Raw genomic sequence first — 17953 nt, forward strand, 5'->3', positions numbered from 1 at the left:
AAAAGGTGTAGCTTAGCCAATAGAGGCAATAAAATGGCACACTAAAAAAATTTGATTAAACCAAAGGAAGCCAGAAAATGAAAAAAGAACAGATGGAACAAAGAGAAAAGCATGACAGACTTCAATCTAAGCACATCAATAATTATATAACATGTAAAGGGTTAAGCATCACCAAATTAAATGCAAAAATCATCATAATAGGTAAAACACAAACTGCAACAATAATGGTGTTTACAAGAGACACATGAAAAGTAAATACTGACAAGTTATAAATAAAAGGATAGAAAAAGAATGCAAACTTCAACCTGAAAGGGGAGTTCAAGCATAAGTATTACCAGAGATAAGGAAGTATTTCATAAAAAAAAAGATTTAGTCCAGGGGTCCCCAAACTTTTTACACAGGGGGCCAGTTCACTGTCCCTCAGACCGTTGGAGGGCCGGACTATAAAAAAAACTATGAACAAATCCCTATGCACACTGCACATATCTTATTTTAAAGTAAAAAAACAAAACGGGAACAAATACAATATTTAAAATAAAGAACAAGTAAATTTAAATCAACAAACTGACCAGTATTTCAATGGGAACTATGCTCCTCTCGCTGACCACCAATGAAAGAGGTGCGGTGGGGGCCAGATAAATGGCCTTAGGGGGCCGCATGCGGCCCACGGCCGTAGTTTGGGGACCCCTGATTTAGTCAATCCAGGAAGACAAACCAATTTTGAATGTATTTGCACATTGAGTTTCAAGATATATGAAGGGATATTCTGGTCCAAGATGATAACAATATGAGGCTCCTGAGTTCACCTCCTACAATGTGCTCTTGAATCTACAGCTACACACAGAACAATTACCTCTGAAAGAAATCTGACCCTACATCTAGTGCCCCAACTTTTAACTTCCCCTTGAGGGACAGTAACCCAAAACACCTAGCTCTGAAAGCCAACTGGGCTTGTGGCCACAAAACCCACAAGATTACAGCAAACAAACAGGAAGGGGAGAAAAGAGAAGCATCAACTCGTAGTTGTGGCACCTCAGTTGCTAATCTAGCACTCAACAGACTGCTATGCTCTCCAAGACCAGCAGGTGTCATCTTTTCATTCTCCTTTAACTGCTCCAGCTCGCTGGTGTCTTCTGAAAAAGCTAGTGCAAATATCTAGTGCCCCAGGCTGTGTGGCTACCACCCAGAGAGATAACAGTATGAACCCTAACCCAGATTTCACACTATACTCAAAACTAATTTACAGTGCACCAGACATAAATATAAAAATATATAGTTTATAGTCTGACTGGGTGGTGGCGCAGTGGATAGAGTGTTGGACAGGTTCGAGACCCAGAGGTTGCTAGTTTGAGCGCGGGCTCATCTGGTTTGACCAAAAAGCCCACCAGCTTGAATCCAGGGTCGCTGGCTCCAGCAGGGGGTTACTCGGTCTGCTGAAGGCCCACGGTCAAGGCACATATGAAAAAGCAATCAATGAACAACTAAGGTGTTGCAACGCGCAATGAAAAACTAATGATTGATGCTTCTCATCTCTCGCCATTCCTGTCTGTCCCTGTCTAGCCCTCTCTCTGAAAAATAATAAAATAAAATTTATCTTTAAAAAAAAAGAAAAAAAATATATAGTTCATAGACTAAAACAGTATTTTTGAAATCTGGATATTGGAACAAATACTGAAACATCAAAATAATATTGATAAATTTGACCTTATCAAAATGTAAAGCATCTGTTCATCAAAAGATATCGTGCCAAAAAAAGAGTAAAACATGAAAATAAAATTCAGGCTAGGAGAAATATTCTCAATACGTATATATGACAAAAGAATTATATCCATATCCTATATAAAGAACTTCTATAACTCAAATTATTGTTGTCAGGGTAACACAAATTAAAATCAGAATGAGACATTCCTACACATCCAAGATAAGGGATAAAAAGGAAAAATTGTGATACCACCAATATCTACAGGCCGGAGAACTCATACTGGTGTAGATAGGGCAGTCTTCTTTAGGGACTGTGGACATGACAGGGACCAATGTTAACCTGTCCACTAATTACATTCCTCCCCTGAAGAATGGAGCCCATATATATTCCATCAGCTTTTCTGCTCATTACGCAGCAAGACCATCCAGAGACTCAAATGGCTCTGTTGCAGCAATCAATAAACTGTCCATGATTGCTGTGGTGTCACCACCATCACCATTTAAAGTTTGTATAACCCCTTACACTATTTTAATAATCTCTTATTGATGGTTTTTAACGTCTGTTTTGATGCCTATACTAGAAACTATAGATTGCCTCATCCCATTCCACTTCCTAGAGAGGCTGAGAATCTTAAAACATTACCTGACTCCTTCAGCGGGAGTCCCGCCTGAAGGGAGGTGCATTCTGCTGAGACAGGGAAGACAGGGAAGATGGGAAGGCGTGTCCTGCTCACAGGGGAGCTGCAGGAAGATGCCTTCCCCTGCAGCACTGCCCACTCCTCTCTCCAGACAACTGAGCAGCTGCAGCAGGTAATTCTTGCCTGGATCTAGGGTGCAGATTCTTGAACATGGCCCCAGAGAGGCCTTGGAGTTAGAAGTGATCAGAAAGATCTGCTCCGCCCAGTTCTGGGAGTTTTCCTGGAAAGCCCAGACAAGAACCTGCTCCTAGTCTAGATATTTTAAGCAGCTGATCCCCTGTATTAAACCCTTGCCTGCTTAAAATACTTATTATTTCTGTTTACTTCAACTAGAGTTCACTATGGAAATGTCTCTATCTTATTTCTTAATATACCTTATACATAGTGACTTTGAAGTTCATGTTCAGAAATCTTCCACAGCTCCCCATTCCCTACCAAATAAAACCCAGACCTCCTGGTCCACACTTAAGGTCTTGCAATTAATTTACTGACAAAATCCACTCTAGAAGTATTGTTCCTAGTTTGGGAGGCTAGCCTGTAGTGGCAGAGATCTGAGTGACATTCAATTGCATGGCTTAGAGCAGTAAATGCTACCCCCATATAATCCTCTGAAAAAAGGAAGCAGAGTGATTCAATACCATTATTATTAGGCTTATAAACTCCCAGTTGTCAGCCTGACAAAAAGGGCACTACCGGTCAACAGCAAGTCACACAGGCTGCCTGTTCAACTTGAGGGACAAGGCTTTGCTTAAGTCTCACCTTGCTTCAATCTCTTAAGAAGGAATCTAAATCATCACCATCATTCAAATAAGCAGATGGAGATAGATGTCCAGGAGTGTGGCCAACCGCAAGGCTGCTTCCGTGTGGACCCAGAGGCAGTCTGGAGAGAGGACGCTCAGGGGAGTTATGCCTGGAGGAAGGGAAGGAGGCGGCACTCCCCAAGTACTGCTGAGAAATGGACCATGGTGAGACTGTGGCCCAAGTCAGGCCACTTTCTCCTTGCTATCAGGAAGCTGAGCTGAACCCCATTTCCTGAAGCACGAGGCTTGCAGTGGGTGCAGTTCCCATTCATCTAAGAAAGGGAGGTAGTAACTTACCTCTCCCCCTTTTTCTCCTAAAACATGTAAAGGCCTAGAAAAAGGTGTCCCCAAGAGCCAGGGGGAGGTGCAGACCTACCGAAGCAGGGCTATGACTCAAATTATTGAGGGCAGAGCCAACAGCCTTGGGAAGATGTGCAGTCCATGCAGAGCAGGGGGGAACTTCTGTCTGTTCAGCAATGCCTTCTATGCTGAACATACTAAATGGGAATTTTAAAGACTCAGAGCATTACTTCCTAGAAAGTAGAGACCCATTGCTCATTAATGTTTGGATTCTTTCTGTGTGTGGAAGGCAATGTCCTGCATATGATACATATTTAATATTTCCTAAACAAAGTATTTGAGACTGACCCATGGTGGCGCAGTGGAAAAGCGTTGGCCTGGAATGCTGAGGTCGCTGGTTCAAAACCCTGGGCTTGCCCGGTCAAGGCACATACAATAAGCAACCCATGAACAAGTAAAGTGAAGCAGCTATGAGTTGCTACTTCTCCCCCTGCCACACATACACCCACACTTACTCTATGTAAAATAAATCTAAAAAAAACTCCAAACAAACTTGAAGGGCTAATGAAACAAAAACACTAACAAGAAAAAGCTAAGACATTTACAAACTATCTCCTAAAAGGAAGTGACATCTGTTTTGAGGACTGGTGCAGTATCTCAGCTGGACAGAGTGTGGAGCAGTGCCTCTTTCATGGAGGCCCAGCAGTGGCACAAACACTTTATAGGTCACTCTCCGTGCTGCGCTCTAACAGCCTACCACGGCCGGCTGCTCAGGGTGGCAGAACCTGTGTGATCCCAGGAAACTTTCAGTGAGTATCTAAACCTTGTTCTGCTTCCTAGGACATGACCCACCAGTCCTCAGAGTGGTGAGAAAGACTGTGTGGCACTTCTAATGCACTAAGTTGCTATATTATAAAACTGGAAAGGCATTCAGTTTTCCTTACCATCTCCCTTCAAGGTAGAAGACAACCTTACCATTTGTACTTTACAGATACAAAACCCAGGTCTCTCAAAAACAGAGGGACACCCAGCTCAGTGAGACCACCACAGAGGTCTCTCCCTTCTCATTGTGCACAAACTCGATGAAGTACTACACCCGTGGCGACACATTCACCACTGAATCCATTTCATCCAAGTCACTTCTGCTCAGGAAAGACTACTACATAATGGAAAAGAAAAACAATTATGTTCTAATGTGCCTATGACCTTCCAGTCTATGCAGGAAAAAAGGGCAATGGTCAGAGCCCTGCGTGTGTTATGCTGTCCGTTACAGGAAGTCACTGAGAGATGACAGGCACAGACATCTGAACAGACATTAAAAATATCTGGAAAGACTCACAAGAAATGAGTATCGTGGACATTTTAATCCTTACCCTTTTATACTTTTAGAATTATGAACTGTGGCTATGCTACTCAGTAACAAATAAAAACCAAATTGAAAAATGAAAAAATTACCATAAGAGGTAAGGTGACAACAACTGAAAACAAGAAACCACACTCCTTTTCACACACAAGAGAAATGGAGGCTTATGCGTTTTATTTAACAAATTCAGGTCACAGAATATTTGTAACATAATCCCTGTATTTGCTGTATGCTTATATCCTGAGGAAAAAGGAAGTAATGCTTGACAAGAAATGTTTTCCGGGCCTCCTTTATAAAATCCTCAGTTATCGTCTCCTTCTGACATTAGGATTGTATCTGCAAAAGAAAGAAACATGTTCAACAAGATGGGATAAAGGATGAAGTTCCTCCACTTGTAAAGTTAAAGGCTTTCAAAATACTGTCACATGTTAGCAAACAGAGTGAGAGTGCCAATTTTATCCCTGGAATCATGTATTTAAGCACTGATATTTTTACTTTCACTTATCTTTTCAATGTTGCTTTGATGAATATTTAATAAAAATAAAGAATCATCAACAAACAAAATGTATAAAAGGCACTAAAATAGATTTTAAAAAAGTTTCAAATTAATGGTTATATTTATTGAGCGTGGCTTCAAACAGTTTCTCCACCCCCCCAAATTAAAGTATACCATTTGCACAAAAGACCAATAACGAGCCTCAAATATAATTACTTCACACAATTTTCTCCGATAGTAATTACACAAATGTAGCTGGACAAACAGACCGTCTCATTTGCCTACTTAGGAAAAATCAGCACTGTTTGTCAACATTTTGACCAATGATTAATATTGCCAATAATAAAATTAAAGAATCAAATCAGCTGTAAAACAGACTAAAGAATTTATTACCCTCTGCATTTTGCTTTAAGTAAGTTTGGGAAAATGTTATTCTGCCCTATCCAGTATATCCAGTATTTACCTACAATAGAGTATTTTATGAGTGAGAGCAAATTGTTTTAAGCTTTGTTGGGCCTGTAAAAATGCTAAAAATGTTAAATCAGAGTTAAATTGTAATTACGCGTTATAACTCCACTAAACTTCCCACAAGAACCTGCTTTGAAACTCTAATTCAGCCTCTAGTTTTTATACATGTGCCAATTAAAACTCAACAAATGGTCTGATATTCTACTTAATTCAAAACCCATCCATTCATAATTCCACTCAGAAGTGAAAATCTCACAAATGTATCACCCAAATTCACCCAGCTCAGTAACTTTCTTTTACCTGAATGCCTCCAAACAAATTTTAAATATCCTGTGTGGTACGGTACATCTGAAATCAACCCCAAACTCTGAAACCTTACCTAGTAAACCCAACTGAGAGGTGCTCAGGTAGTAAAAAGCAACATTAAAAACAAAGCACTTAGAGGAGGGGCACAAAGAAAACCAGTTAGAAGGTGACAGAAGACAACTGGACTTTGGGTGATGGGAATGCAGCATAATCAAATGTCAAAATAACCTAGAGATGTTTTCTCTGAACATATGTACCCTGATTTATCAATGTCACCCCATTAAAATTAATTTAAAAAGAAAACAAAAAAAACACAAAAACACAAGGCACTTGACCACGGCCAGTTAGCTCCATCATTTATAGCATCATCCTGAAACACCAAGGTTGTGGATTCGATTTCTGGTCAGGGCACATACAGGAAGCAACCGAGTGCACAGCTAAGTGAAACAATACATTAATGCTTCTTTTCCCCACTCCCCTTCCGCTCTGTGTCAGACCTCTCTAAAATCAATCAACTTTTTAAAAAATATGTAGGTAAAGGAACTAGGTCTTTATTTCTAAGGACAGAAGAAAAAGAAATATTTAATCCCTATGAACAGAACTGAATTTTATAAACATCTAAGATTCATGAGAAAGCTGAAATTCAACTTTACCTGAAGAGTTCATCAGCAAGAGATTCTTCTTTTGCACGTTGTTTTTGCACCTGTAAAGATGAACATCCTTTCAAACATTTTCTCAATGATGCGTGTACAGTTAAGGAACCACAATGCTGGGTGTCCAGTCACTTTTGGGTTTCCACATCCAGGAAGGCTCCAGGTCCCGTTCTGGCTCTACGTCTCCCCGTCAACAGGCCCTCCCATTTTGCCAAAGGTACTGCAAAGTCCTCTAATAAAGAAACCCGACCAGCCAATCTGCTCTCAAAGGCAGTGACGTGGAAGCTGGCTGCTGAGTTTCGGAACACTGTCCCCAGCAGAGCCCTTGTACTCGGTGAAACCTGTGTTGAGGTCACAGCTCTGATGAAGGGGCTGTGTAGGCAATACGCACTCCACCTTTGACCAAAGCAGCTCTCCAGGTCAAGCAGCTTCCTTCCTCACTGTCCCAAACTAGGGCTCAGAAGCTGCTGCTGTTGTCAAGTGCCAAAAGCTACAGAATATTAATACTTTAGGAAATTTAAAGAACATTTTATTAATTTGGGCTAAGCGTGCAGAAAGATTTTGTGACCCCTATGGGGGAGGGGTCAATGGCTAGCCAGGTGTAGGGAGAAAGGAATTAAATCTTTTCTTGAGCTAATGGACCATTTGCAGGCATTTGTCCCTATGGAAACCACCCCTCCTCTCCTGAAAGCATGTAATTAATGTATGTATCTCTAAACAAAAGGTATAAACTTATGTGTGATGTCAGGTTTTCTCCCCTCCCATGTATAATTAGGAGTATATAAACAGCCCCTGAACTGTTTTGGGGGGCTGCACAATTTGGGTCTGTTGCCCTGTGTCAGCCATATGCGGCCGGCATATTTAATAAATTTCCTCCTTTAATAAAAATTTTCAAAAACTTAATTTGGACTACGTGCCTCTACAACACCAGTGGATTTGTGGATTTAGATACTTTACAACACTGCTGACCTACCTCACCCACAAAGCAATTTTAAACTCAAACTTGCCACACTCCTAAAGCCCTTCCAGAGTAAGGGCCAGCAAAGCCTGTGCTAGGGCCCCTTCCTGAAGGCCAGCTGTGACCTGGCCAGCTGCCTTCTCCCACTGACCAGAGCAGACAGACCCCCCACAGCCACTCCTGTCTGCTCCCTCACTTCTCCGCTCTTCTTTGTGACCCCGTATGCCAGTCACAACTGAATCAGAGGGGAGAACCAACGAAACACACAAAATCCCAGACTCACCACTAATAAATGCCCTGTGACTCCCTCTGCTTTTGTCCATGCCCCTCCCTCGATCCCCTGATTACCTCTTCTCTCCTCTTCCCACACCTGACCATGTTTCAAGGATCATTACTCAACAACTATTCAGTGCCCTCCTTCATTTAAGTGGGCTGAGGATAGTTGGGTTTCAAATGTAGAGAACCCAGTAAATAAAAAACTGTTGTTAAAGGTGTATAAGAAAAGTTCCTTGAGATGAAAGTGCTATGTCTGCAGGGGAGCACACCGTGCTGAGCTCTAGGGACCAAGGAGACGCACTGCGGTGTACTGACTGTTACTGACTCTGGGCTAAGGACACTGCAGGCAAGCAGGTCACCTGACAGGGAGGACAGAGGTGGAGGAGGAACACACACACACACACACACACACACACCCCTCGATCTTCACAGCAGGAGGCCAAAAAACAGCTTCAAGATTCAAAACATGCAGGTGGACACAAACCCTGGTTGGGAGCTGGCAGAGTTTCTCACACCCATCAGCCGTAGGGGCGCTCAGGGGGTGAAGCGTGCTGAGGGTGCGCAGTGCCACCAGCTCCTGGCCCTACCTCCCAGGCCTTCTGTCAACAGATGTCTGTACCGTTCACGTAATCATCAAATGGAAAATGTGGGGCCATATGATTTTAGCTTCTTCATTCTTCTGTGAACCACCATGATTCTTTGGAATGCACATTTATAAACTACTAAAGCCAAGTATTGTTTCAAGAAAGGAAGAGAAGATGTGACTCCATTCTTCCATCTTTGACAGTCAATATCCTGAGTGACTTTCCTAACAATTTTTTTATTATAAAAGCATTTTAGAAAACAATTTGTTGATGCCTACATGAAACCCACAATAAAGCAAAATAGAAACCCTGAGAAGTTCCCATGTAGCACAACCAGTGGGGCTCTGCTTTGACGTCAGTGTGTGGGGGGAGCAACATGAAGGAAAATCCAGACGGGGTCAAGGTTGACAAAGGGGTAAACTCCACAACACAAAAGGCAAAGATACACACCTGTCCTGGACGCTGGCACGGGGTGAAGGGAAAAATAACAACTCTCACATCATGCATGAGACAAGCTTTCTCTCAGGTTTCAAAGCCAAGCACACATAAACCGCCGGGGTGACCAAAACGTCTCACCAATGTGGAGACTACACTGGCCTCATGGTAGAACAAGACTACCAAACACACAAATATATCTTCTCTGGAGGAAATAAACCTGAACTCAGGACACAGGGATTCCCACTGATCAAGTTCCGAGGAAAATGCGAGTACACACTCATAGGTCAGAGTATACGCTTGGAAACAAGGCACCATAAGGAGAACTAGCAGAAATAGGTGACAAATACTCGAGGTATTGGTATCATCCAGCAAAGAATATAAGAGGAGTTTAAAAACAGCAGCAAGGAACAAAAAATATTTAGAAATGAGTAAAACAGATTTCCAGAAATGAAAAACTGTAACAGGTTAAATGAAAATTCAATGAATAAACGGAATACAAACCAGATTAGAGAAGAGGAAAGGCCTGAACTGGAAAATAGTGTGCAGAAATGATCAGAAACATAAAGCAGGTATGTACTTACAGAACTCTAAAGCAATTTCAATATCAAAATTATGCTGCTGGTCCTACTTGTAGGGTTTAAAACAGTATGAATTGATTATATAAGTATAAAGTGCACAGAAAAGCTCTAATACATATTTGATCAGAAACCTCTCTGCTTGCACTATGCATATAAATATGAGTGAGATGATAAAATGATTGGGATTTGCCTTAAAATACTCCAGAAAGAAAAGCAGTTTGGAAATGGAGTAGATAAAGCAAGACGTGCAAGGTGCTGACACTTGTTGAAGCTGTGCGTGGCTGTGTTACTATTCTCTTTACTTGGTGTGTATTTGAAAAGTTTTCCTAATAAAAACTTTGAGAACCTAAACTAAACATTATAGCTCATTAGTACTCAACTATTAATAATACCTAACAATTTATCTTACCTTCTCAAAACTTAGAAAGACTCTTTGGAGAAAAATGAGACAAATCAGTAACAACCACCCAGGAAAGGGGGCATTAAGATAAGTTTCCCTCAGCAAGCAGCTGTGTATAAAACTGACTTTAAAGCCCTCCCCTCACCTTCCAGAGGCTGTACTCAAGTATCATTAAACCAAAGTATAAACGTATAACCACAGATAATGAAGTTAGACCTTTCCTAACACTGCATATGAAAATTAACTCAAAATGAATCTAGGATCTAAATGTCAGCTAAAACTAGAGCTTCCTGCCCTGGCCGGTTGGCACAGTGGATAGAGTGCTGGCCTGGAGTGTGAATAGCCCGGGTTTGATCCCTGGTCAGGGCACATGAGAAGTGGCCATCTGCTTCTCTTCCCCTCCCTTTCCCTTTTCTCTTTCTCTGTCTCTTCCCCTCTCGCAGCTAGTGGCTCGAATGGTTCGAGCATTGGCCTCAGGTGCTGAAGATAGGTCGGATGATTCAAGCATCAGCCCAAGACAGGGGTTACTGAGTGAATTCCAGTTGGGGAGCATGCAGGGGTCTATCTCCCCTCCTCTCACTTAAAAAACAACAAAACTATAACCTCCTGACATCAAATTTGGAAATGATTTCTTGGATACAACACCAAAGCATAGGCAATAAAAGAAAAAAAATAGATAATTGGACTACTTTTGTGCATCAAATTACACAATCAATAAAGAGAAAAGGCAACCCAGGGAATGGGAGAAAATATTTGCAAGTCATATATCAGAAAAGGGGTTAATATCCAGGCCATATAAAGAGCTCCTATAACTCAACAACAAAATATCTGATTAAAAATGGGAAAAGACTTGAATAGACATTTCTCAAAAGATGATATATTCAATACAAATGGTCAATAGGCATAAGAGATGATGTTCAATATCATTAATCACTAGGGAAATAAATGCACATCAAATGAGATACTACCCACTGGGATGGTTACTAGCAAAAAACACCAACCACTCCCCCCTCGCCCAGAAAATAACAAGTGCTAGATAGAACCTGTGCATTGTTGATGGGAATGTGGGAATGTATAATGGTGCAGTTACTATTGAAAACAGAAAGAAGGTAATATTCAAGAAAAGAGGATTCTCAGAACTATTGACAGTTCCTAAATTTAAAAAGCCCAGTCCTTCCCACTATATTGACATATTTGTAATGTCTATTCCTCAATGACTATATAGTCATCCTTTTAATAGTTATCCTTTAGTTTCTTTTTAAATTTTTGTGAGTTGTCTCTTTTTCTTTTAGTTAAGCCTCTTCTCCTTTTACATTAGGATGCAAAGTTAACTCATTTGTTAGGTCCCATTTTTAAAATAAATACCATATTTTTTCACTCCATAAGACGCACTTTTCTCCAAAAAAGTAGAGTGAAAAATGCCCCTGTGTCTTATGGAGCAAAAAATATGGTATTTTATCAAATATTTTAACACACCATTTGGTTCAGAATTTTTTTTTCTTATTTTCCTCTTTAAAACCCGAGGTGTGACTTATGGTTGGATGTGTCTTATGGAGCGAAAAATTTGGTAAATCTGTAAGTCCTATTAAAAAGTGTGATGGAAAGGCACAAATTAATCTCAATGTTGTGTAGTTCAGGAATTTGCCTGAATAACTAACCTCAGGTCGCTTAAGTCTGGTTTTAAGAAGAATTTACTCTAAGGAAATTACAGGGAATCAAAATGCCAATCAACAAGTTAGCAGGTCTCACTTCCTACTCACCTCCATTTCCTGCCTTAACCACTCTTCCAACTCTGTATTCTTTCTAGCATTATGAGCTATTAGAGCTGATCCTGTAATGACCTGTGGACGTTGTCTCGCTCCAGGAAATGCAACCTGTTAAATAGTAGGGTAAATGCGTTATCAAATTAAGAGATTTACGTAAAGACTTTAAAAAAGCCAGGATTGTAAATCTTATGTACTGTAAGTGCAGGCAGTCCACAGAAAGATGTGTATGTGGCACCACTGACAGTGCGTGAGACATCAGTAACTGTTAGAGCCACAAGTTTGTGCCCTATTCTTTTACTATTATTATACCCAGGTTTAGATACATAACTGGAATTTATGTTCCAAGAAAATTTAAGATTTTGAATTTGGAGGTTTGACTCAAAAATGACCTTAGCTCATTATCCAATTAAAGTGACTCAAGGTGAACACAGACACAATAGGGTATTATATTGTGTTCTAAAGATTTTAAAGCTTAAGTCCTTTCTAGTCCTTGTGAATATTCAAGTAGTCAAACTTTCTAATTTATACATCCCTAGAAAGAGATGTTGCAGAAGGCAACAGTTTATACTTTTAATTGAAATTTTAATTGCTTACAAACAAAGAAGTACTTAAAAAATAATGTGAAAATGCAGAACAAGCACACTGGTAATGCTGTATTTAAGGAGTAAGTAATAAACCCTTAATATTTATGGACATTTAAATTTCCAATATAGGAACTGGAGAGAAAATGTCAAATTTGGTTCCATCATTATCCTGTATTTTAAAAGTACAAATATAACTGTCATTGATCTGGGCATATAAGAAGACCTCAGGCGCAACGGCTCAGTAAATAGTTCTATTCCTGGTCAGGGCACACAGGAGACTGACCATCTGCTTCTCTTCCCTTCCGCTCACTCCTCTTCCTCCCTCTTCCCTTCTTGCAGGCTGTGGTTCAACTGGTTTGAACATTAGCCATGGGTGGTGAGGATAACTTGGTTGATTTGAGTAACAGCCCTAGACAGGAGTTGCTGGGTGGATTCTGGTCAAGGCACATGTGAGAAGCTGTCTATCTCCCCTCCTCTCACTTAAAAAAAAAAAAAAATCTCAGACAAATTCTTTCATTAGAGCTATTCAAATTAAACATCTTTTCTACAAATTTTGGGTTGAATTTCTCTTCTACTCTCAAAAAATTTCCTTGTCAAGGATATTAATACCTTTAAGGGTTTTAATTTTTTCCAAACTACTTTCCACAAGTTCATACTGCTTTATATCTCTTCACCACCCTGTGCCAACAGTGAAGAGTATTACTTTTCCTTTGGTAACTTCATTAACAAAAAATAGTATGCCTTCTGGAATGTGATTTAACAATGAGATTCTGTAACAGGATACTGAACATGAAGTAAGCAGGTGACAAGAATGCCCGTGCTCTTCATGAGCTGGGGTTGTGGGCTGGGAAAGGGTAAGCAAGCCTTGTGATGGACAGATTCCCATCTTCCACTCTCAGTAGAAGAGATGCTTTCTTTTCTACGGAGTTTAGAACCCTGCAGCGTTCGCCATGTAGGTAGAAAAGTAACTAAACTGAGAAATGTTAATAGTGGCTCATATTAGAGGGAAAAGCTCCAATACCTCATGGTCAAAGCCAGAATCTTAAAGATCATGGTTTAGAAATAAGTTGTTTCCACAGAAACCACTTTTAAAAAAATCACTACTGTATTCTCATCAAATGCATAAGCAAAAGCTAGCAGTCAGTAGCAGGGTTACAGATGGAAGCAAACATCACAGAACAGACAGAGAAGAATAGACTGGGTCAGAAGTCTTCTTTTAAGCACATTGATAAAACAATGATCTTATCAGTTCCTAAAAGAGGAGAAACTCAGGTCTGATAGTGATACTCAGTGTACATATTCACATTTTATTTTATATATACACGCAATAAAAAAATGCCTAGTTTTTTTATTGAATGCCGTATTTTCAACAAACCCATTATCTTCATAAAGAATCCCTTCAGGTAGTCATAGATCAGTATTAGGGCTGAAAGGACTCTATCAGTACAGCCAAATGCCTGCTGATTACATTGGAAAAACGAGGTAAATACAAACTTTAAAGAATCCAGTCTTAATGAAGTCTGTTTCATTCTAGGTATTCCATATATTAATTGTCAGTTCATGTTTTAAGCAGAAGGAACAGCGTCAGTTTTCAACATGAATTGCTTCTATTACTAGTTAGTATCAACAGCACTTCTAAAAACATTTCAAACACGGCCCACTTGTGATATTTTCAGTTAGAGGAATATGTACCTTTCTGAATCTCTTGAAATTCTTTCCTGGATGACAATCATCACTCACATGGGGTGCATTTCTGGAGGCAGAGTTGCTGACCACCAGCGATCTAAACTCGGTCAGTAACAGCTTCCCTGGAGGCATCTCCCCATCATCCTGAAGCCTGTCATTGCTCTTACATGGGGGTAAGAGGGATGGACAGAAGAAAAAGAAAAATTACTTGTCATTTAGGGGTCTACAAAACAGAAGTCCAAATACCTTAAAAAACAGTTAAAAAGGTTTATTTCTGGCACCTGAACTCTGGTATTTGGAATCAAATTATATCTATTTCAAAACCAGAAAACTGTTTGTTCAAGTACTCTAGAAACACTTATAACATACTAACCTATCACAGGCTAAAAACCATATAGTATTTTTGCCTGACCAGGCGGTGGTGCAGTGGATAGAGCGTCAGACTGGGATGCGAAAGGACCCAGGTTCGAGACCCCAGGATAGCCAGCTTGAGCATGGGCTCATCTGGCTTGAGCAAAAAAGCTCACTGGCATGGACCCAAGGTCACTGGCTCGAGCGGGGGGTTACTCAGTCTGCTGAAGGCCCACGGTCATGGCACATATGAGAAAACAATCAATGAACAACTACGGTGTTGCAACGAAAAACTGATGATTGATGCTTCTCATCTCTCTCCATTCCTGTCTGTCTGTCCCTATCTATCCCTCTATCTGACTCTCTCTCTGTCCCTGTAAAAAAAAAAAAAAAAACACAAAAAAAAACCATATAGTATTTTTAACTTAGTAGCCTATTTTAATAAATATCATCTCAACAATTTATCATGTTGCAAGAAATCTCAGTATTGTCTGCAATGTCTGCTAAAACCATACTCCAAGATTATTATACAATCCATTACACAAGTTCTTACCTACTATATTTCTTTCTTAGATTTAGTAATTTGTATTTTTTTATTATTCTTGACACCTCAGAAAATCAATAATTAATTCTAGACACACTACCTTCTTAACTGAGAGCCACTTTTTCATTCTGAATGAATAGTTACCAGATCAGCCTGAAGGTCCCTTTCTGTGGCACACTGAGACTGTATCATTTGTTACTGACAGTTACACATCAACATTGCTACAGCTGTTCAGGCTGACCAGTTTTTTTCTTTTTTTTAAGGAAACTTTTTTTTTAACTCATTTTAGAGGGGAGAGAGAGAGAGAGAGAGAGAGAGAGAGAGAGAGAGAGAAAGGGGGGAGGAGCAGGAAGCATCAACTCCCATATGTGCCTTGACTAGGCAGGCCCAGGGTTTTGAACAGGCGACCTCAGCATTCCCGGTCGACACTTTATCCACTGTGCCACCACAGGTCAGGCCAGGCTGACCACTTTTTTAAACTGCTTCTATGTATTTTCATAAGAAAGCTGATAATAGGATTAAGATAAAGTCAGGGAAAGAAGGGAAAAAAAAGAAAAATCAAAAGAAAAGGTTCACCTGATCAGCCTATAACCAGGAACTCTAATGAAATAACAATGGTCTTATACTTTTATACTGTGTTGTAGAGTTTAGAAGATTTTCAATCCATTACTCGACTTGATAGAAACTACAGCCCTGTTAGAAGAGTGTCAACTTGATTTTATTTATATAAACAACACCTGAGGTTCATAAATGTGAAAAATGACTTTTCAAGGTCACTTATGATGGAGCAGCGGCAGGAAATTATACTCAAGCGTTTCTCCATGCTCCTTTTGCTATATTATGGTTATATGATCTCCCTGTTTCCAGAGGAGGTATGAGACCAAAATATAGGAAGAGAAATAATTAATCCCAAGAATGTACACTGACAGACACTGCTGAGATGATGGATCCATATAGGTAAAATCTTTATAAAAATTAAATTAAAAATATTTCCTCACAGACAGTTCTTCTTTTGTTGACCATAGTAATTCTTTCTTGATCTCACGTTTCTTCCCAACTTCATTTTCTTGCTAAAGAAAAAATATTGTTCAGAAAAGTTATAAAATGTTACCTTTCTGAAAAACTCAGACATTTATGCTTCTGGCCAGTTATTTGACTTTCAAGTACCTTTCTACAGAAACGATGGGATGGGAATAGAAATATATGTAGAAACATTCTGTAGTATGAGTTAGTCATAAGAGCAAAGAGCTGGAAGCTATCTAAGTTCCTATAAGTTATATATGTAAGACATATTTAATAATGTGAGAAATGATCACAATATAAGTACATAAAATGGCTATAAAATTGCATTAACAGTGGATTCCAGTTTGCAAAACATGATAAAAAGAGAAACAACAAAATATAACTATAGTTATCCGCAGACAGGGTCATCAACAAATTGTCATTTTATTTTCTATACTTCTACATTACTTTATATTACATTTACAGTTAAAAATAAGAACACTTTTAAGGGATCCTATCTAAATTTGTTTAGAACTGAACTTTAAATCACCCTTGATGAAAGAAAGCAGGGCTACTTTAATTATTCGAGCTGTTTCTCTGTAATAAACTGAAGATCTCCTTGTACATACTTTCCTTCACATTCATGTACCCAGACCGTGCTCAGAGCGTATTTACACAGATGGCTTTCTAACACTTTCAGTGAAAACTACAATCCCTCTGGATACAACAGAGGGCAGACTGTTTTACATCAAATTTTCAATGATTCAGTAATAAAAATTAAGAAACATTTTAGTAAGAAAGTAGGAAAGGGCAGGGAAACAGGAGCACTTTGCACTTGCTCAGGGACGACCGAGTTTTCACATCTGTGTCGACCAGTGGTGAGATTGGAAGTGTCTACTCCCAGTCTGCCAGGTGCCTTTCCTGAGCACTCTCACAGCTGCCTCCCAATGCCAGCTGTTTTCAAAGCCAACGTTTCACTCCCTGCACTTTCTCCCCACCCTGCCCCACACCTTCAGATGTGCTCATCCTCTTGAGCAAGTTTTATTTCTTTTCTCAGAGACACTACAACCTACCCCAGTCACTCGAATTTACCCCAGCAGGGTAACCACCCTGACAAGTTACTTAACACCTCCTACTGTCAGCGTCCCAACCTGTTCAGTGCGTCGAGGCTTCCCTGCTGCCTGCTGTACCAGGACGGAGGGCGCTGGAAGGTGCTGCAGTTACTGGAGGGGAGGAAAGCTTAACTTGGAAAAAGGAGCTGGAATGAGGTGAAAGAGAGCTACTGTGCAGACAGTGGGTGCTGTCAGGAAGAGGCATGTTAACAAGGGTGCCAAGTCATGTTTGCGTTTATGAAAGCTAAAGACTGAATGTAAGGCTGAGGCTCAGGCCCAGCTGTCAATTACATCAGCATGAGCTCACAGGAGTGTCTAGCCCAGACATGGCCAACATGTGGCCCGCGATTAAATTTTTAATATTCTCCGCTACTTTAAAATCTCAGCTACTCAGAAGTGGAAGCGTCTTTGATTATTGGAAATCGAGATATTTAAGAAGATAGTGATATGCGGAAAAGAATTCCGCGTGTGACTAATCTAGGGTTAACTTACAATAAATTGGTCAAATGGATTCGTGATACTTCTTTATTTAAAAAAAAAAAATTCCATTATAAAGATTTACAACTTTTGTACTCATCTGTACTTGGTATGAACTGTTTGACTTTTAGTGGCGATGTGAAACCCACATTCTTTTAGGCGGAGTTTGCCAGTGCGCACCCAAGGTCAAACAATTCGTTATTTTTGTAGTCAAGTGTGCTGAATCAAGTGGCACTGTAGCATAGACAATAGCTGCAGTTGATAACTGAAAACGTGTCCAGGCTGTCTGTAAAACGAAATAATTGTTTTATTTGCCTTATAATCCCTTCAAGTTCATTCTATTAATTAAATATTGTTTCGATTGATTGTGATACAGTTTGGATATTTATATGGTATGTAATTATATTTTAAT

General features: G+C 39.9%; 1 protein-coding gene across 7 annotated transcripts in view; it reads right to left on the reverse strand.

The window, feature by feature from the left end:
• Positions 1 to 5024: 5024 nt before the first annotated feature.
• NBN (nibrin) overlaps positions 5025 to 17953 on the reverse strand; it is a 44505-nt gene continuing 31576 nt past the window's right edge. For 6 of the 7 annotated variants that reach the window (XM_066266500.1, XM_066266497.1, XM_066266504.1 and 3 more), the window contains 5 exons: positions 15949 to 16020; positions 14062 to 14217; positions 11780 to 11893; positions 6786 to 6835; positions 5025 to 5198 (listed from right to left, as the gene is read on the reverse strand). In XM_066266500.1, the coding sequence (XP_066122597.1) occupies positions 5168 to 5198; positions 6786 to 6835; positions 11780 to 11893; positions 14062 to 14217; positions 15949 to 16020 (423 nt within the window). In that variant the 3' untranslated portion in view covers positions 5025 to 5167. The remainder of the gene's footprint in view (positions 5199 to 6785; positions 6836 to 11779; positions 11894 to 14061; positions 14218 to 15948; positions 16021 to 17953) is intronic. The other variant, XM_066266501.1, reaches the window with a different exon arrangement.

Source organism: Saccopteryx bilineata, chromosome 3, assembly GCF_036850765.1.
Source record: "Saccopteryx bilineata isolate mSacBil1 chromosome 3, mSacBil1_pri_phased_curated, whole genome shotgun sequence".
In the NCBI taxonomy this organism is placed as follows: Eukaryota; Metazoa; Chordata; class Mammalia; order Chiroptera; family Emballonuridae; genus Saccopteryx; species Saccopteryx bilineata.